This window comes from Sarcophilus harrisii, chromosome 3, assembly GCF_902635505.1.
Source record: "Sarcophilus harrisii chromosome 3, mSarHar1.11, whole genome shotgun sequence".
In the NCBI taxonomy this organism is placed as follows: Eukaryota; Metazoa; Chordata; class Mammalia; order Dasyuromorphia; family Dasyuridae; genus Sarcophilus; species Sarcophilus harrisii.
Window position 1 is genome coordinate 573,970,675 of NC_045428.1, and position 21,622 is coordinate 573,992,296.

Here is a 21,622-nt window from a genome sequence, read left to right on the forward strand (position 1 = left end):
CTTATCCCAAAAGCTGGGATCTTTGGGTTTGTCAAAGACTAGGTTGCTATATTTGTTGACTGTTTTATCCCTTGAACCTAATCTATAAAGGACCCTAGTTTAAAGAAAAGCTCTTCAGCTTTGTCTTTTGGTTGTGTGCTATTGAGGAGCCTTTTATTCTGTTCAGAATTATGCTTGTGTTAACTTGTGCTGTATAAGTGCCCCATTATTATTGCTGATAAGGAGATCTGCTGTAGGATTACAAGGCAAGGATCCGAAGGGTAGGAGTCTGACTTTGGTTCTTCAGATTTAATGAAAGGGGTGGCTTTGGGGGAGAAAGATGGTCTCTGGCCTGCTGCATGCATGGAGCGGAGTTTTTGGCCAGGGAGTTCACGGCTGGGCATTCATCCTACAGGCGACCCAATTGATTTAATGACCTAATCCTCCCAACAGGAAGCTGGAGGATTTCCCAGTTACTGTGATTCTTAGGGGAATGCAATGAACTCAGTGCAGGAAGCTTGTTTATTTGGACTAATTATAGGAAACTTTACTGGAGGAAAAGCAATGGGGGGAGTACAGAGAAGCAGAAAGTGGGGAGGGGACCCTAATGCAGAACAGCCTGTAATTGGATGCTCCTCAGCAGTGTTGGATGGCCAGGCAGCAGGCCATGCTGTGGCTGGCTCCAACTTATGCATCTTCCCCCGGCAGAAAACAAGGTTTGCTCCTGTGTGACTGTCACCAGTCCTAAGTAAACACATTGATACAGCATGTGGGAAGTTTGAATGGTCTCCTCCCCATAAATAAATAGCATCAAATCTTCTTTTTTCTTTCCTGTTTTTGTTTTTATTTGGTTTAATTTTGTGATTGGGGCAAGGGGAAGAAAGGAGAATACAGGCTGACTTGCAGGCTGGATGGTTGGAATTTCTAATGGAGAAAATCTCTCAAATTAATTCCCTCCAGGCAATATAAGTCATGTAAGTCCATGGTGGGCCTCTTCCCGAGAGTGGTTCTGGGCCTGACTTTCCAACCCAGTGTTGATTTCAGCTTTATTTGAGTCTTGGGACTTTGGTGGACTTGGCCTCCACACAGAGTAACCAGAAATAGAAGCACAATCTCACTCAAAGGCTATCAGCACACTGTGGACGAGCCCCAGGTTCTGGATCAGAAAAGCCAAGTGGTATGGCTGGAGGAGCTCTGAGCTTCAAAGCAGGATCCAGATCAGTCCTGGATTAAAATTCTGGACCTATGTGATCCTGGATGTGGCACTTCATCTTTCTGATCCTTCCCTCCTCATCTATAAGATGAGGGTTAGAACCTGCATACTTCATAAAGTGATTGTGAACCTGTAAGTAACTAGATAAATGTAAGCTATAACCTAAAACAAGAGGGTTTTCCAGTTGCCCATCCCATGGGGAGAGGACAAGGTTTTTGTAAACTTGCACAGCCTTTTCAGGCAATGGGATCCCAGACGTGAATTGTTGGATAACCCCAGGAATAGGAGACAGCAGGAATTAGGGTGGAAAGTTGTGCCATTAATCAATGACATTCTGGGGAGATGAGCAATCTAGCCCCTACTAGTCACCTAAAAATAGACAAGTGGTATGGATTCAGCAACATCTGTCCCCCTGGGAACTTTAGTGGCTAATTGAAGGTCACAAGTCAAAGTGAATTAGAAGGAAATTTGAGGCCAGGTTCTGCAGACACCAGTTTCTGACTTCAGGTTTCATGCATTAGCTTAGCAAGATTTTAGGGCTCCAGCTATTCCAGAGTTGGGGGTGGGGAATCCTTTTAAATCAGTGAAGTAGAGAGCTGCTTTATTCTCTTTTTCTTCTGGGTCACCCCCTTGTGAGCAGGGTTAGAACCACAGAATAACTTTTGGATTGAACAATACTAATAACTCTCTTTGGTGTGATGATGTTTCTGGGACTGCAGTGCAGGCTGACCCCTGGCAGTTGGCTTCTACTTGGGGATGCTGCATTACGCCCAGTTGGCTTGCCAGTTTTTCTTTTGAGCTGTCAGAAGGTGAACGGATTCTGAACAGAGGGTTTTTTTTGTTTATAATAATAGCTTTTTATTTTTCTGAATACATGCAAAGATAGTTTTCAACATTCACCCTTGCAAAACCTTGTGTTTCAAATTTTTCTCCCTCCCTCTCTTCCCCCTTCCCATAGATAGCAAGTAAACCAATATAGGTTAAACTTGTGTAATTCTTCTAAACATAGTTCTACATTTAGCATGCTGCACAAGAAAAATCAAATCAAAAGAGGAAAAATGAGAAAGAAAAAAATAAGCAAGCAAACAACAAAAAAAAAAGTGGAAATACTATGTTGTAAAAATTCAGTCTGTATAGTTGTCTCTGGGAGCAGATGGTTCTTTCCAACCCAAGTCCATTGGAACTGGCCTGAATCACCTCATTGTTGAAAAGAGCCACATCCATCACAGTTGATCATCATATAATCTTGTTGCATAATCTTGTGTTCAGTGTAATCTTGATTCTGTTCACTTCATTTAGCATCAGTTCATGTAAATCTTTCCAGACTTTTTTGAAATCATCCTGCTGATTATTTCTTATAGAACAATAATATTCCATAACATTCATCTACCATAACTTATTCAACCATTCCCCAACCAATGGGCATCCACTCAGTTTCCAGTTCTAGGCCATTACAGAAAGAGCTGCTACAAGCATTTTTTTTTTTTTTTTTTGCATAAGTAAATTCTTCTCCCTTTTTGATGATTTCTTTGGGATACAGACCTAGTGTTTGTGGGATACAAACAGTGTTTGATGAAAAACACTGATCAAAGGGGTATACACCGTTTGATAGCCCTTTGGGCATAGTTCCAAACTGCTTTCCAGAATGGCTGGATCTGTTCACAACTCCACCAACAATGAAAGGGGCAAATAAATTTTCATTCATTCTTTCTCTCAAGGGAATGGAATTTCTGGGAGTTTGAGGATTTCTTCTGGGGAATAAATATAAATTATTTCGATACTGATGATTTGAAGTTGGAACAAGCAGATGATGTTGATAAGGGTTAGGCCGGCAATGTAAAATCAAGCTGATGTTTTCCCACATCCCCTTCAACATTCATCATTATTTTTTCCTGTCAATTTAGCCAATCTAAGAGGTTTGTAGTGGAACCTCAGAGTTGTCTTAATTTGCATTTCTCTGATCAATAGTGATTTAGAGCATTTTTTCATATGACTAGAAATGGCTTTAATTTCTTTGTAAATGGTGTTTTTCATTGTAATTTCAGCCAAGGTCATGGCAACTGTACTTTGGAGTCAGAGATTCATAGTATGTGAACAGGGCCACAGTATTAGGACTATGACTCATCTTCAGTCCTTCACAGAGATCTCATGTAGATTTATTCATATATATGCATATCTTCATGCATAAATACACACACAGACCCTTAAAACCTCTGACATTTTAACCTGACCTAAAGCAAGATGGTCCTATAGTAGGGACCCGTCCTTCCGTGACTCTTAAGTGAAATTGACCCTGGTTGGTCTTCCAGAGAGTCTGAGGAAGTGTGTTGGACAGCTTAATCTCCATGGACATGGGGAAATGACAGCTGTTCTTTGCTTTTCTTCCTGTTCAGTATCCTGTGTGGAATGAATGTGTATGTTCTGTTGTAGCTTCTTTTGTCAGGGCTGCCTCCTCAGTCTCTTTGATTTAGACTCTCCCCTGCCCATGGCACCATGTGCTTTGCCATGAGCAGAGGCACTCGATAGAGTAGCAGCTGACAGTTAAAGGTTGTTTTAAGATGTGCAAAGTGCTGTATGCATATCACCTGATTGGAGTTTCTCAACCACGGCCCTGCCAGTGAGGCACCAGAGGGCTTCTTGTTCCCCCTTTCCGGATAAGAGGTTCTGCCTTCCAGGTGCCCCCTTCTGTACACACCAAGCCTTTTGTAATCCTTCCCCAACCTTTTGGTTAGTCCGTGTCCATGTTTGTTGTCAAATAATCGTATCTGTTTTGTACGTGAGTGGGGATAAATCCTAGTGGATAGAGTTACCCTCAAGATGGGAAGACCTGGGTTCAAAACTCACCTCTGGCACAGACTCTGGGTAGGTCATTTAACTTCTCAGTGCTCTATGCAGATAAGAGTATAAATTGCAAAGAAGGTGTTTATTGGTTGACAAAGTTCGTCACTAGGAACTCCTTAAACCATTGAGCTCACAGGTCTAGGATGTATTCTGTGATCGTAAATAATTGTTTTAAATCACTCCACCCTCTCTTTTATGATCTTACTCCATGCATCTGTTGGGGGGAGGGGGGGGAAGTCACCTTATGCCATTGCTCAACTCCCAATGGTATAGAATACATTTTATATTTCCAAGTCCATTCCCTCAGATTGGGCTACTGCTTGTATGTGCTACAATCTTGGGTTTTTTATTTTTTTTTTTTTTTTATTTAATAGCCTTTTATTTACAGGATATATACATGGGTAACTTTACAGCATTAACAATTGCCAAACCTCTTGTTCCAATTTTTCACCTCTACCCCCTCTACCCCTCCCCTAGATGGCAGGATGACCAGTAGATGTTAAATATATTAAAATATAACTTAGATACACAATAAGTATACATGACCAAAACATTATTTTGCTGTACAAAAAGAATCAGACTCTGAATTATTGTACAATTAGCTTGTGAAGGAAATAAAAATGCATGTGATAAATATAGGGATTGGGAATTTAATGTAATGGTTTTAGTCATCTCCCAGAGTTATTTTTCTGGGCATAGCTAGTTCAGTTCATTACTGCTCCATTAGAAATGATTTGGTTGATCTCGTTGCTGAGGATAGCCTGATCCATCAGAACTGGTCATCATCTAGTATTGTTGTTGAAGTATATAATGATCTCCTGGTCCTGCTCATTTCACTCAGCATCAGTTCGTGTAAGTCTCTCAGGCCTTTCTGAAATCATCCTGTTGGTCATTTCTTTTTTTTTTTTTTTATTTAATAGCCTTTAATTTACAGGATATATACATGGGTAACTTTTCAGCATTAACAATTGCCAAACCTCTTGTTCCAATTTTTCACCTCTTACCCCCCACCCTCCCTAAATGGCAGGATGACCAGTAGATGTTAAATATATTAAAATATAACTTAGATAACAATAAGTATACATGACAAAAATTATTTTGCTGTACAAAAAGAATCAGACTCTGAATTATTGTACAATTAGCTTGTGAAGGAAATCAAAGATGCAGGTGTGCATAAATATAGGGACTGGGAATTCAATGTAATGGTTTTTAGTCATCTCCCTAGAGTTCTTTTTCTGGGTATAGCTAGTTCAGTTCATTACTGCTCCATTAGAAATGATTTGGTTGATCTCAGTTGTGAGGATGGCCTGATCCATCAGGACTGGTCATCATCTAGTATTGTTGTTAAGTATATAATGATCTCCTGGTCCTGCTCATTTCAACCCGGCATCAGTTGTGTAAGTCTCTCCAGGCCTTTCTGAAATCATCCTGTTGGTCATTTCTTACAGAACAGTAATATTCCATAATTTTCATATACCACAATTTATTCAGCCATTCTCCAACTGATGGACATCCATTCAGTTTCCAGTTTCTAGCCACTACAAAAAGGGCTGCCACAAACATTCGTTGTGCTACAATCTTGTAAGAAATACCAATAGGAAACCCACTAAAAAATACTGCATGGTGCTGAGTGCAGTTCATTCCCAACTTTTGTGTGTCAAAATTAATATGTATAAAAAATATGAAATTATCATGGAGAAAAGAGGGAGGTGGCTCTGATACTGTCACAACATCCAAACCAGAAAATCAGTCAGAATGGCCAGATATCTTGCTTTCAGTAATTAAACTTCAATCATCAGTCCTCTCAGGCCTCGTGATGGTTGATGTGACAGTATCAGAGCCGCCTTGGAGCTCTTAAGGTGCTCTCCACCTGGTGGGTAAGATCCCAGCAGGAGGCCACATTTCCATTTTCTGTTTCATTTTTTTGTTCTTTGAATTCTTGATCTGGGGTCTTTATAGGATGTGGGGGAAGGGAAAGAGAATGTAAAGTCATTTGGTTCAATTAGTCCTGTTTAATTTTCAAAATTTGTCTCTCTTTTGGGCCCAGCACTTGTCTGCTCCCTTTTGACCTGGTCTCTTTGGCACTGATAGGGAAGAATTAGCAGGATTTTGAGCACTTCCACTGAACTTTGCTTCAGCTTTTGATTCTTATTTGTTTGGCTCTCTAGCCTTGATAGCCAGGTAAAGAACTTCCTCCTTTCTGATTGTTATTTCTTTGGCACTCCAGCCCTGGTGGCCAGCTAAAGAACTTCTTCCCTGACCAAATCCCTTTCCCCTTTGGGTTTATTTCCTCTCTCCTTGTTCCTCCTGATACCCTGTTCCATGATGCTCTTTAGCTCTTATTTCTTTAAGAGTCTAAGGAAATCACATCAGTCCCGTGGTCAGTGATCATATGGCAAAGGTCTATATGTACTAGAGTGCTGTTAACATTGGAGGGAAATATGTGAATTGAAGTGGCTTCATTTACTACCTTATACAACCTGGTCACTCAGCTTGAATACCCTCTGGGATAAGACAAAAAAAAATCTGTGTGGGAAGGGGATCAATTTCTCCCTTGATCCTTCCTGCTCAAGAGGTTTATTTTAGTGAGTGGTGGTGGCTTTAAGTATGGTGGCCTACTCCTTGGGAAGTGTTCTTCCAGGAAGGATTAGGAGAGAGCAGAAGCTGAGCCTCTTAGATTACCTCCTGATAGTGAGTAAATGAGGGTTCACTGTGGGAGTAGTGAATTCCTCAGCAAGAGGGTCCTTATTCAAAGTGTGTGTTCTTCTCCCATAGTCACGGCCTTTTTCCATTCTTGCTTCACACCAAAGGTTAATGGTATTTGGTGCTAGACACTTCATCTCCTGGCTCCGGACATTCCCTCATACTTGGAATTCTCTTCCTCCTCATCTCCACCTTCTGGTTTCTCTGGCTTCCTTTAAGTCCCAACTAGTCCCACATTCTATAAAAAGCCTTCTTTTTTCAGCCCCTCCTAAATGCCAGTATCTCCCTCTGTTGATTATTGCCAGTTTATCTCATATGTAACTTGTTTGGACATAGTCGTTTGTAGGTTGTGTCATTTATTAGACTATAAGCCCCTTGAAGACAAGGGACTGCCTTTTGGCTTTCTTCATATCCTCAGCAGAGGATGCTTAGTGCAGAACCTGGCACATGCTTATTGATTGATAGAGTGCCTCCCATAGAAAGCACAGACCTGTGGGGCCATAATACCAAGAAAGGGCATATTGGAAAGCTCTGCCTTGACCCAAAGATATCTTGGTGATTTTTTGGTGAGCTATGATTTGATGAATACTGCCATCCTGGATATTTCCCCAGAAGTTAAGGAATCTATCTAGCTTTTAGGTTATACCATGTATACTTGGGGAAAGATAGACAGTTGGAAGACCTGGTTCCCTATAAATTCATGCCATCTGGTTTTATCACACCATTGAATTCCTTGTACCACTGCTCACAGGAGCTTCTTCAAATGTTTTCTGGTGTCATCAAGCTTCCATTGGTGCCTCTCCACCACCCCCACATCCCAGTTCTGTATCAAGGAGAACCACCTCATCTGCTTTTCCTTCACCTCAGTATAGCTCTGTTTACTTTGATCCTTTCCTCATCCCATTCCCAAAGGAGGAGGCACTTTCAATCTTTTCTTATGTCCTTTAAAGACTAACATTCAGATTTCTCTATGATTTGAGTCTTAGAAGCCTTCCTTTCCTGAATCCTTGAGGATCTCATTTCTTTAATTATCCTCTTTCTGATCCTTATCTTCCAGCTTCTTCCTTTCCTTTGAATACACACAGATCAACAGTACAGTGATCCCTGGCAATTCCAAAGGATCCATGATAAAAATGTCCACCTCTAGAGAAAATTTTTGGACTCAGTTCAGATTGAAGCATGTTTTTTTTTTCCCCACTTTTATTTTGATTGCTTTTCCCCCATCATGGCTAATATGAAATATGTTTTGCATAACTTCATATGTATAATGGTATTCTTGCCTTTTCAGTAGTCACCAGGAGGGAGTAGAGAGGAGAGAATTTGGAATTGAAGATAAAAGAAAAAAAAAACATTTATACACATGTCCCTACAGAGCTCAAGATGGAAGCCACTTTAAGAGCCCTTCTCTTGGCTGTCCCATGCCCTTACTAGCACTTTGGCTCTCTTCTTCAGCTGTGAAGATGGGGTCAGCCCAGACTGTCCACTGTTCACTTAAAGCAAGAGATAAAATCTCTGCTACAAAATTGATCCAGTGAGTGGTAACTTAGCTTGGACACCTCCCCTCAAGTGCCAAAAATTCTCTAGATAGAGGGACTTGGTCAGGAAGTGTTAAGGGTCTGAGGCCAGATTTGAATTCAGGTCCTCCTGATTTCAGGGCTGGTGCTCTATCCACTACACCAATTAGCTGCCCCCCCCCTAGGAAGATTTTTCAAGAGCTGTGAGTTACCTGATTTGCCAGATCCCACTTTCTCTTGGCATGTTAAATAATGGAGAGAGTGCCTGCCATAGGCTTTTAGGGGGATTTTTTTTGTACCAACTTCACCACCTTTTTCTGAGGTCCATTGAATCTGACTGATTGACATCTGATTATCATGAGGGAAGGGGTAACTGCTGAGAATCCTGAATGATCCTTGTAACCCTCTGGGCATCTCATATAGGGAGACATTGGGACTTAGGACAGTTGATGCAGAGCATGCACCCGTTTCGCAGATCAGATGTGTGTGTAAGGAGCACCAGTTCTACCCCAACCCTTTGCAGCCTCACTTCTTGCCTCCCCCCTCCCCATAGTTCTTCAGATTATCACTATCGTCTTTATCACATACCAGAATCTCCCCTGAGCATTCATTTTCTCCTTTTAGAGCATTTGACACCTGTTAACTATCTTTTCCTTGACCTTTCTTTATCAGCTATTACTTTTCTTCTTTTCTTTCAAGGGTCAGGTCTACACCCACTTTCTCTAGGAGGTTTACTCCTAAAATTTCCATCTGCATTTATTCTTCCCTCTTTATAGAATGTCTGCAACACTCATTTTAGCACATAGATAATATAAGAAGATGTGAACATATCTTTTTTTTTTTATTTAATAGCATTTTATTTACAGGATATATGCATGGGTAACTTTACAGGATTAACAATTGCCAAACCTCTTGTTCCAATTTTTCACCTCTTACCCCCCCCACCCCCTCCCCTAGATGGCAGGATGACCAGTAGATGTTAAATATATTAAAATATAACTTAGATACACAATAAGTATACATGACCAAAACATTATTTTGCTGTACAAAAAGAATCAGACTCTGAATTATTGTACAGTTAGCTTGTGAAGGAAATCAAAAATGCATGTGTGCATAAATATAGGGATTGGGAATTCAATGTAATGGTTTTTAGTCATCTCCCAGAGTTCTTTTTCTGGGCATAGCTAGTTCAGTTTATTACTGCTCCATTAGAAATGATTTGGTTGGTCTCGTTGCTGAGGATGGTCTGATCCATCAGAACTGGTCATCATCTAGTATTGTTGTTGAAGTATATAATGATCTCCTGGTCCTGCTCATTTCACTCAACATCAGGTGAACATATCTTTCACATGTGTTTTGTCTCTCCATCCAGATGGTAATTTCTTTGATTGTCAGGAATTACACCTTTTACTTCTCACAGTGTCAAGTGACATGTTAAATGCTAAGAAAAAATTTTCAGTAAATATTATTTTAATGAACTTATGTGGAACAAATGAAAGAAAAAAGATTAAATGTTTCCAATGTGCCAAGTGCTATGCTAAGCATTGGGAATGATTAAGGAGTTTATATTTTCATAGAGAAGAAAACATTATAGGGAAAAGGAGACCAAGAGAGGGAGTATAACCAGCCAAAAGATGTACTGGGCTAACTGGCCTGTTTTGTATACATTCATTCTCCAATTCTTCTGGGCTGGGCCCTGGAGTAGGAGCCCCAACAACAAATGAATTAGTTTCTTAAATGACTGAGACCTGGATTCTGGAAAATCCCAGGATGGAGATCTAGGCCTTGAGCAAGTTGGTGGTAAGATGGCTAGGTGGAGGCCTGGATGACTTCAGGATGTGTAAAAGTGAATCAAGTATCTAAGTGGGCCACTTGTTAGAATGGTTTAAGTAGGTTAGTTTGTGTATACTCAGACATTACCTACCAGGAATCAGAGTCAGAAATGTTTCAGGATTATTTCTTAGCTTTCTCCTTTCACCCATTTCCAGTTTTGGAAGACTTTCCTGGCCGATGTCAGTTTTCTTTTCTTTAAATTTTGGTAAGGGTAGACAAGAGACATTGACCTGATGGATTGAGACAAGGAAAAAAGATGCCAGGGGCTTTGAAAAACACGGAAAGATCCATTTATTCCTTTGGCCATAAATACAAATGTTTCTTTTGGATTCTTAGGTTTTGCGCCACAGAAACAGGAGAGAATAATTGGTTCTGTTGGCAGAAATTAAAGCACTTCAGAAGCGGAAGAAGATTAATTCTTTTAATCTCAAAAGGATTCAGGGGCTTTGATGGAGGGTAGGGGTCAGATTCCTCAGGATTCCTCAGGATTTTAGAGCTTTGACATCGAGAGGAGTAAAAAGAGCAATTAGTTTTTATTATCCATGGGGCTATCCTGAAAGTGGTATGTTTGATGCTGCTGGTGAAGAATCAGTTAGGGGGTCAGGTCTCATTGCAGGGTTCTACAGCCTGAGAATTCATTAAAACAAAATGAGCAGCAAGAAGGGGGAATGGGATCTATCTTAGTGAAGGTCTAGGTCACTTCCCCTCCTCAGGACAGAACATCTTACTTAGCTATTGGTCATAGACTTGAGTAGAGCCAGGTAGATGCAATGCTGTGTAGAGTCTGTAGATCACACACGGTGCCTTGCCCATAGTAGCCAGGTGTGAAGGTGAGCATCAACACCTGTTATTCCAGTGACTGCCATTTAGAAGGTAGTGTAGGTTGATTATGACTCCCTTGCTCATGGTAGGACAAAAGAAAGAATAGTATGGGAGCAAGAACTTAAATTTTATCCCTTTCTACTTGGGTTTTAGTGGTCTGTCTCTCCTCCCTCACCTCCCCAGTTGCTCAAGAGAGAATATAGACGCTGTATAGCTGTATCTCTGTGTGGTTCCTAGAACATAGGACTTTGGGGGTTTATTTTAATCATTACTTATTGTTATAGTATGAGAGGAGGCACAGTGGATAGATGGGATGCTGGCCTGGGAATTAGGAAGACCAGGTTCAAATCTTGACTCTGGCTTTTACTAGTTGTATCACTATGACCAAGTGACTTCACTGCTTTGAGCCTCGACTTTCTCATCTGTAAAATGAGAGGGTTGAAGTAGATGGTTTCTAAGGTCCACTCTGACTCCAAATCTATGATTCTGTGAGCCAGTGATGGCTTTAGAAAGGTGGGAAAAGACTGAGAGTATATGTAACAGGCAGAAAAAGTTATTTTAAAAAATTTAAGTAACATTACATTATGAGTCATGTTGGGAGAGAAAATCGGAACAAAAGGGAAAAAACAAAAGAAAGAAAAAAAAAACAAACAGAAGGAAAAAAAGGTAAAAATATTATGCTTAGGTCCCCATCCATAGTTCTCTCTCTGGATGTCATCAAATTTTCCATCCAAAGTTTATTGGAATTGCCTTGAATTACTGAATTGCTGAGAAGAGCCAAATCTCTCACAGTTGATCATCACATAATCTCGCTGTTACTGTGTACAGGGTTCTCTTGGTTCTATTCACTTACTCAGCTTCAGTTCATGTTAAGTTTTTCCAGGCTTTTCTGAAATTAACCTGTTCATCATTTCTTATAGAACAATAGTATTACGTTACATTGATATACCATAACTCATTCAGCCATACCCCAGTTGATGGGCATCCACTCAGAAAATGTTGTTTTAAAAAAATCTTTATTGTTTTGGGCCTTTGTGTCACCTTAATTTTTGATCTTGTCCTTTCCCTTCCAAAGAGCTCTCTCTTATAAGAAAATATCAAAAAAGAGGAAAAGAAGTTTAACAAAATCAACCTAAGAGACATGGAAAGTCTAAAAGTGTATGCAGTATTCCATACCCATAATCCTCCATCTGGATAAAGAAGGGAAATGGAGATGCATTAGAAAACTTTATTATGATTATGTTTGGGTGAGCTTATGAGAAAGTAAATTTTGATGGGCTAGCAGAAGTTTGGCGTGGTTGATAGGTTTTGCACATCTTGTAGCAAGGGTGTTTAATATGTAAACCACATGATGCACATGTAGATAAAATTACATAGATACAAAATATCATGAGCACACAGAGAGATTGTGTACTGATTCTTAGCTTCTTTGTTCGCTGGCGTTTGGGTTTGGGCTTGGACATGTGTGGGGTGGAACTAAATCTCCTTTAACCTGGGAATCTGTCAATCAGCTGATCTAGAGTGATTCATTCTGGGCCTGGCCCTCCGCTGGGCTGGGTGTGTGATAGCAGGCTGGCTGACCTGATTCAGCCGGAAATGCCTAGTAAGCATTACTGCCTTTGCTATCCTCTTCCCCTCAGGTGCTGGTCCCCTTGGGCTTGCCAGAAACACAGGTATTTCTGGACCAATAGGGAGCCAGTGGTTCTTGGCTCTGTGAGAGCACTGTGAGGGATGAGCTTTCTCAGGATTTGAAGTTGGCAGAGGGTGCCACCCTCTTTTCCCACCCTTCTTCCCTCTGTCTGATCGTGTTATATTTTCCCACAGGGCAGCACTTCCTTTTCTCCTATCCTGTGATTCTCCTGATCACGACTCAGCATCCATTTGGCCGAAGCTGATTTCCAAAAGCAGGTAAGAGGGTTTAGGAGTTGTGAGAGTGGGGAACCCAGAGGGTGGGAATGTCAAGGATGTTGTACCGTGACTTAAGCAAGGTTAAGTGATGATTTTTTTTTCACCCTGATTTTCAGTTTTTATTTTTCTAAAGATATCATCTGCATTTTATTAAGTTTTCAAGGTGAAAGCTATGATGTGTTGAGACAACTACAGACTTTCTTAGGCTTTGGTGGCATATTTTTTCTGAAGGAATCACTCTGTTGTTGGACTTTTCCTGAAATAATTTTTCAGCAAACTCAAGAATACGTTCTCTTTCATTAATGTATTCATCGGTGTGCCTATTATGTTTCATTAAAAAAAAAAGTGAGAGAGAAAATGAACTTCCAGTAAGTAAATTAAGATAAACTAGTAAAAACAGTACATTTGTATTCATGGCTAGTTGTGGCTGCAGAAGAAAGGGTAGCTTTGTAGTCTTTTCCCCCAAATGAGTGACATTTCTGGGGTAGAGATCCAGAGGGCAAATAGCCGGGTAGCCTTTGTTGAGTACAGAAAACTCTCAGTAAGTAGCTTACTTATCTGAGATCAGGCTCACTGTATGCTGGCTAAGGTATAGTGGAAGGATGCCTGGATTAGTGGAGATAAGACCTCTGACTTCCAGGCCTGGCTCTTTACCTAACTAGTTCTAAGACCCTTGCCAAGGTACTTGACCTCTCTGAGTCTCATTGACTTTCCTCCTAAGCCTTTCCCTATTCTGAACATCCTGTTTCTACCAGTCACCCTGGTTCAGAATGAGGGATATCCTTAGTGGATAGATTGGAGGATGTCCTCCCTAGTTAGCTAGGTGGACAATAGATAGAGGGTTGGGCCTAAAGTCAGGAAGGCCTGAGTTCGTCGGCCTCAGATACTCCTAGCTGTGTGATCTGGGCAATTCGCTTAATCTCTGACTGCCTTGTTTTTCTTATTTATAAAATGGGGATGAAAGAGTCCTTGCCTTCTAGAGTTGTGAGAATCTTTCTATAAAACAGCCCAGTTCCTGGTAAATAGTAGGTACTTAATGAATGCTTATTTCTTTTTTTTCCTTCCTCAACTTTTTCACCCTTTTTACTCAAATTTTATGTCTTTCATAACATCTTTCATATTCATCTCCTTCTCTCTACTTTCATAGCCCAAACACTGGGTGAGGTCCACCTTTTCCTTGATGGTTCTGTTACAATGGCCTTCTAATTGGTCCCTGTTTAAAGGATCTTTTCACTTCCGACAGAGTAATTGTCCTAAAGTATAGCAAACCACAGACCTTCCCCTTTCACTCCCTGCTTAGTAAGTTCAATGGCTTTGCCCTTAGCATCAAATAGAACCTTCTCTGTTTGGCTTTTAAGATTGTTTACATCCAGGGACCAGCCTTATTTTCCAGCCTCATCACACACCACATCCTTTTCTGTGCCCTCAGATCTAGTCAGACTGGCTTTCTTATTGTCCCATTTCCCATCTCCGTGCCTTTGCATATCTGCAGTTTATCCCTTCTTCTCCTCCAAAATTCAGCCCCAGCACTACCTCTTGATGAAACCTTTCCTTATCTCTACTCAGTTGAAAGCAAAAGACTGAATGATCAGGGCAAGTAAGTAAGTGACAGTCCAAGAACTTTAAACTAATGAAATAGTTACCTATTCCTAGAAGAATAAAAATTGCTAACGTGGCCTGGAGTGATGTGACTAAAATTCCATAGGCTGTCTGACCAAATAGCCAGTGATCCTGAAAGGATGTCCTTTGTAGACTCATCTTCACATTCTCACACTTTCTTTTTTGACTTACTGTCACACTCATGGCTCTGTCCACTCTTCTGGCTTGGTAGCTGAGGCATCATTTTTAAAGGCTATTTGTATTTGGATGAAAGAAAGAAAACTGTATTACCTTTAGACCAGATCCCCATCCATTTAACAATGAATTTGCAAAGAACTTGACTTGGGTCTCAAAACAGCCTGTAGGGTAATATTTGTGAAGCATTTTGCAAAGTGCCATATAAATGCTTATAATAATAATCATTATTATTATTATCCCAATTTTAAAGATGGGAAAGCTTAAATGCCCATAGTCACCCTTTTGAAGAAGCAGATGGTGCTAAATAGGACCTAAGCGCTTCTGCCTCCAAGCCCCAGACTCTACCCCTCATACCTTTCTGCTTTCTGTCAGGTACACTCTTTCTATCCTGGGAGAGAAGATGAACTTTTTTGTAGCCAAGAATGGGAAGAAAGCAGAATTGCAGAATGAAGTTTAGGAAAGCTAGATCAGAGGCCAAATCCTGAGGACAATGATGGTTTTTGTTTTTTGTTTGCTTCTGGGAAGCAAATTATTAGCAGTTTAAATAGTTTTTCCAATGGAAACAGTTAACTGTGTGATAATATGACTTTAGATGTAACATAGTCGTTAGAGTGCTGATCTTGCCTCAGATTTTGGCTGGGTGACTCAGGGCAAGTTATTGCACTTCTATCTGCCTCAGTTTCCTTATCTGTAAAATAAAGTTAAGAATAGTGCCTGCCTCGGGGCAGCGAGGTGGCACAGTAGATGGAGCACTGGCCCTAAAGTCAGGAGGACCTGAGTTCAAATCTGGGCTCAGACATTTAACACTTCCTGGTTATGTGACCCTGGGCAAGTCACTTTACTCCCCTCCTTCCCCCCGCTCCCCAAAAAAAGAATAGTGCCTGCCTCCTAAATGAGGATCAAGTTAGAAGAGAGCAAAAGAGCTCTGTATGTGGTAGAGCATCAGATAAATACATGTTAAATCAAAAACCCAGGTGCTGGTACTGATGGGAATTGATGAAGCCAGGAACCATACCTGAAGCTTTTTGGTAGGCCTGGATCTAAAATTACTTGTACAAAACTGAGGATCCTGTGAAATGGCTGAGGGCCATAGGAAGTAGTAGGAAAGTCACATGATGGCCTTAAGATTGTAGGAGCATAGACATAGAGCTAGAGCAGTCATAGAAAGGATTGGGTACAGCCCTCCTCATTTTATAGACCAACAGGGAGCTGAATGTGCCAGAATTTGCACTCAGGTCTTGGGCTCCTGACTAGAGAGGTAACATGGTAGGTCAGTAGATAGAAGGTACACTTACCTTAGGCATATATGAGTTTTGTGACCCTGGGCAAGGTTATATTTGTCCTAATCACTTGGAGAGGGAAATGGGAAGCTACTTCAGGATTTTTGTCAGGAAAACCCCTGGACATTGGTGTGCTCTGTGGTCCGTGGGATCTTGAAGAATCACACAACTGAACCATCATTTCCTGATTCCAAGACCAGAGTCCTCCAGGAAGTGTGGTGCTGAGTAGCTGTCTAATCAGTCTGCAGTGACACCAAAGCCCCTGTGAAAAGATCCCATTTAGAATGGTCTTTTGGTGCCTTCTAGGAAGTTTACCTTTCACTTTGAGCCCCATGAAGGAAGCAGAGCTGAAATGAATAAAAGAAAACAGAGCTGCTCCATGACAATTTTCCTGGTTTACATTTGGGGAAAGGAACGGCTCCTCTTGGGTCAGATGTGGGGATCTGCTCCCCACGTAGCCTTATGGCACATTGCCAGCAAAACCTGGGCATTGAGCCTCTGGTGCTCTGGTCAGGGCTGACACCTAGTGGCCAGCACTCAATTGCTGTTCTATGTTTGAAGAAACCAAAATCAAAACTTGGTTTGGATTGGTTTGAAATTGTGAGCTACTTGGAACCTCAGACTTAAGGATAAGGAGAAGAGTTGATGAATAAACATGAGATTGTATTGTGAGGTGTAAAATGGATAGTTTTGATTACGTTAAGAAAGGTTTATACAAATAAAATCAGTGGAACCAAGATTAGAAGAAAAGTAGAAGATTGAGGAAATTTTGTAAACAGTATCTCAGACAAAGGTCTCATATCTCAAGTATATGGAAAACTTTGTCAAACTGATAAGAATAGAAGTCATTCCCTAATTGATAAATGGCCAAACTATAAGAACAGGCAGTTTTTCAGTGAAGAAATTAAAGCTATATATAATCATGGGGGAAAATGTTCTAAATTATTTTTGATCAGAGAAATGCAAATTAAAACATTTTGAAACGTCACCTCATACCTATCAGATTGGCTGAAATGATAGAAGGGTAAATTTAAGCATCCTGCAAACTAACATGACTTTAACATTCCCACTCAAACATTCGTCCTTTTTTAAAAGCTAGACCTAACTGTGCTTTTTAACAAGCATTCTCATAACAAGCCTTAAAAGGCTTCTTGTTATATCCTTAACACTTAGCATAGCGTCTAGTATGGGCTTAATGGCCTCTGGTTATCCACCTTCTTATTGCCATTGGAGAGGCACATGGAAGCCCAGGTCTTTAAGATGCTTTAAGCTTCAGTGGCCCTGGAGCCATCTTTGCAGGCACTGGTAACCAAAAGAGCCATATGTGACTATTTTAAGCTTCCTAGAAGCTCATACAATTTAATGTTTTAATACAAAGCTGAAGAGCTGCAGATTTCACATGAAGGAACTAAATGGGGCTCAAGACTATAATTGTCTTGAAGTATAGGTTTTAATGCACTGGCATATTTAATAGGGGGACCTAGGAGATCAGGAAATAAAGCATGTAGGGACCGGGTCATCCTTTTACCTGTCTCTGAGCTGCATTAAAAGGCTTCCTTCAGCTTTCTCATGAGCTGCTTTCTCCAACCTGCCTGGTGATTGTGGTCTCCTCCCATAGGAAGGACTCTCCAGGAGAAATGCTCTGGTTTGCCACTCACTGAAAAGGCTATCCAGGGCCCCTTTCTCTTCCAGATGCGAGGCAAAGGGAAGGCCGAGGATAGAATAGAGAGAAGTGAAGTGCCTCAGAGCCAGACAGGCAAGAAGCTGCAAGGAGGTCCGTGCGTGAGTGAACAGGGCCTCCCCTCTCTGTAAAGGGCTAACCCCTTGATGGGATCATCTCAGAAAGGACCTCCTAGACCACTGAGTCCAGCTGTGCCTGAAAAAGGGTCACTGCTGCATGAGCAGCTGGCCTCTGCTGACAGACCTGGAGAGAAGGTAACGCCACAGCTCGTGGGGCAGCCTCTCCACTCTGGGACGGCTTCAGTTTTAGATACCTCTTTGGCAGCTTCACCTATTGCTATTGCTTCTGCCCCAGGGCTGAACAGAAGGTTCCTTTTTTTTTTTTTTTTTTTTTTTTTTAATAGCCTTTTATTTACAGGATATATGCATGGGTAACTTTACAGCATTAAAAATTGCCAAACCTCTTGTTCCAATTTTTCACCTCTTACCCCCCCACCCCCTCCCCTAGATGGCAGGATGACCAGTAGATGTTAAATATATTAAAATATAAATTAGATACACAATAAGTATACCTGACCAAAACGTTATTTGAGCAGAAGGTTCCATGGGACAGCCCTTCCAACACTGGGGAGGGGGTGGTTCTCTGGTTGGTCCTGAGCCATTTCTTTTCTAGGTCAGACCTGCCTAGTTCTCCATTTGGTGCATGTGACTGACTGGTCCCAAACTCCTCACCCTCCTATTGGACGTGCTAGGTTATCATTGTCTTCCCCAAAATGCGGTTGTGAGAACTCAGCTTAGTCTGACTCCCCAGGTGGTCTGGCCAGGGCAGAATACAGATGAGCTGCCTCTTCTCGAGCCTCAGATGTGCTGCCTTGTAAGGCAGTGTGAGAGGGCATTAGCTTTTTGGGGGTGGGGGAGCATTTTGTCATACTACTGATTCACATGGAGTCAGATCGTTTTTAGACTGGCCACAGCCTCCCTCTCGTGAAATGATGAATTTGCTATTTGGAACCCAAGCATAAGACTATCCTTTTATCCCCATTAGATGCCTTATTAGATTAGCTCAATGTTCCAGTCTATCCAGATCTTTTGGGGCCTTGACTCTCTTAGCTGATGTGTTAGCAGCCATCCCTCCAAGTTATGTGTCATCTGTAAATTTTATAAACGGACCTCTGGGCCATCATCCAAGGCATTGCTTAAAATGGCCTGGAGTTGACTCCTAGGACTCGGAGAGACCTTTGTGCCAGTTGACATCAGAACAATCAATAAACATGAAGCACTTACTGTATGCCTGAAGCTAGGGATACAAATAAGAGGCAAAAGAAAATCTTGGCCCTCGAGGAGCTTATAATATTACAGTGCAGACAAATGTAGACAAAACCAGCTATATACAGGATAAATAGGCACTAACTAACAGAATGAGGGCATTGGAATGAAAAGGACTTGGAAAAGGATTGCTGTGGAAAATGGAATTTAGCTTGGGACTTAAAGGAAGCCAGGGATGCCAGTGGGCAGAGTGGAGAAGGGAGATAGTTCCAGATTTGAGACAGAGCCAGAGAAAATGCCTGGAACTGAGAGGAATCTTGTTTGTAGAATAGTCAGGATGCCAGTGTCACTGGGTGGAAAAGTGTGTATCAGGGAATAAGGTATAAGAAGTCTGGAAAGGTAGGAAGGGCCAGGTTATAAAGGGCTCGGGGATGGGAAGCCACAGTGGGGTTGGAAAGTCGAGGTGCATTTTTGGCTTACGGGAAGGTAGATTGGAGTGGGGAGAGACTTGAGGCAGGTAGTCCCACCAGCAGGGTATGGTAGAAATCAATGTGAGCAGTAATGAGTGTTCTGCACCTGAGTGATGGCAGTGCCAGGGGAGGGAAGGGGAAGCATGTGAGAGATGTTGCAAAGGGAATTTTTGTAGGCCTTGACAACAGCGTGGATCCATATTCATCATCATCCACATGAGAGAATGTCCAGGACAACTGCTAGGCCGTGGGTCCGAGGCACTTGGAGGATGTCATTGTCCTTTAGAGAAGTTAGGGAGGAGTTTGGTTTTGGACATGTTGCTTTAAAATGTCTACCAGACATCCAGTTTGAGATGTGTGAAAGGCTTTTGGAGATGTGGGATTGGAGGTTGGGGAAGCTTGGAGCAGAAAAGGTAGATTTGGGGGTCATCAGCATAGTGATAGGTAATGACCATCTCTTTGCTCTTGGCTACTTGCTCATTTCTGAATCCAATTAATTGTATGATGCTCTAGCCCTGTATCTGACCATTTTGTCATTTGACCATTCTTTGAAAAGAATGAGATTTACTTTCCTAAAATATAGGTAAAATCTATAACCTTGTCAAAAAAGGAAATGACATCAGTTTGGCATGATCACGTGAAGCCGTGCCATCTGCTCTTTGGGATCACTGCTTCCTTTTCTAGATGTTTACCATCCATCCCTTTTGTAATATGAATTTTTTCAGGACTGAAATCAAGCCCACAGACCTCTAGTTTGTTCACGCTATTTACTTTCTTCCTGCATTTGGAAATCAGGTTGACATTTGTCCTTCTCCAGCCCTGAAGAGTCTTCTCCCATTAGGAGTACTCCTTCAAAGATCACTCTCGATCCACCATTGTAGAAGTAGGATGAGACAGTCTCTAAATGATGGGGTTGGCTCTTAAATGACCTCCGAGACCCCTTCCTCTCTGAATCTACGATCCTGTGACCCAGGCACTGAAATTGAGAGGGAAGGTTCCTCCCCACTTGCTAGCCACAGACAGATTAGCTGCTGGCATCAGATATCCAGACCGCCAGACCCCCAAGGGCTTATCCTAGTTCCCAAATCATTTTTCTAACAAGGACAGGGCCTCCTGCTGCTTGACCCTCATGTCATCTGTTCTTCAGACTATTTTCTCAGCCTGATCTAGCCTGGGGATTATTGAAAACAATTGGTTCGCTTGTCAGTCCATTTTGGTTGGGCCTGGGAATGGGCCTCAATTTTTAGAGCTGAGTATCATTCAGGCTTGTTTTTTTTAAGGACTATGTTTTTTATCTTTCTCACCTCAGTCATATCCTAACATACTTATCCCCCACCTTGGCTCCTCTGTAATAAAAAAAAAAAAAAATCAATAAGCAAAACTGACTTTGGACATAATGGTGGCGCACAGTGTGTATTATGTTGAGTTGGTTTTGATTTGAAGGGCCGTGTGTGTGTGTGTGTGTGTGAGATCATTTAATGGGTTTCCTCTTTCCACAATGATGAACCTCCCAGCTCCTGGAGCCCAAAGCCCACATGTGCATAACTTTCTCTAGTTCTGGTGCTTTTGGGTTGGAAACCCAGGGCCCTTAAAGTACGTATTTCCTGCACGCCCCACCCCTGAGGAACGAAGCAGCCTCGCCCCAGACAGCACCCTGATCGGGAGAGAGAAGAGAGGGCCTCTGTTGACTTGGGGGAGAGCTGTGGATCAGGGAGTGTCCCTGGGGAGGCAGGCCTGGCATTGCTGAGAAGGGCAACGGGCATGTGTTTGGCACCCTTTCCCATATCCCTTTCCAGTCCTTGGCATCTACTGCAGGACATAGCTGCTAAATCCAGCTGGCCAAAGCTGGTACTAAGGAGAAAGAGAGGAACTGATGATGTCTCCAAGCTGTCAGTAATGAGATTCCCAGGCATTCCAGGCCAGCTGTCAAGCTCCTAACAAAGCCCGGCCTCTGGGGGAGAAAAGGTGGTTTGAGTTCCCCCGTGGGGCCCAGCTCCACAGCTCTGCCTCTAGATGTGTCTCTCAGCTTCACCCCTGGACTTTGTCCCTTGATCCACAGGAATCTGTGGAGTTGGACTGAGGGGAATGAACCGTGAGGGAGCTCCCGGGAAGAGTCCGGAGGAGATGTACATTCAGCAGAAAGTTCGGGTCTTGCTCATGCTGAGGAAGATGGGATCAAATGTAAGTTTCTTGTCATGCTAAGGGCCCTGGGCCAGGGCAGAAAACACTGTCACCCTGGGTTAGGGGTGGGAGGTTCCCAGTGGATGAGCCAAACTAAGCTACATGCCTATGGAGGATGCCCCTTGTGGGGGCAGC

The 21,622-nt window shown here is 42.0% G+C and overlaps 1 protein-coding gene across 2 annotated transcripts in view; it reads left to right on the forward strand.

Annotated features, from left to right (window-relative positions):
- Positions 1 to 21,622, forward strand: part of CTNNBIP1 (catenin beta interacting protein 1) — a 53,175-nt gene that overhangs the window by 14,081 nt on the left and 17,472 nt on the right. Inside the window, exons 1-3 of one of the 2 annotated variants that reach the window (XM_031962902.1) lie at positions 12,560 to 12,578; positions 12,730 to 12,813; positions 21,366 to 21,487. In XM_031962902.1, coding sequence (XP_031818762.1) covers positions 21,392 to 21,487 — 96 coding nt within the window. In that variant the 5' untranslated portion in view covers positions 12,560 to 12,578; positions 12,730 to 12,813; positions 21,366 to 21,391. Of the gene's footprint in view, positions 1 to 12,559; positions 12,579 to 12,729; positions 12,814 to 21,365; positions 21,488 to 21,622 lie in introns of those variants that run through there. The other variant, XM_031962901.1, reaches the window with a different exon arrangement.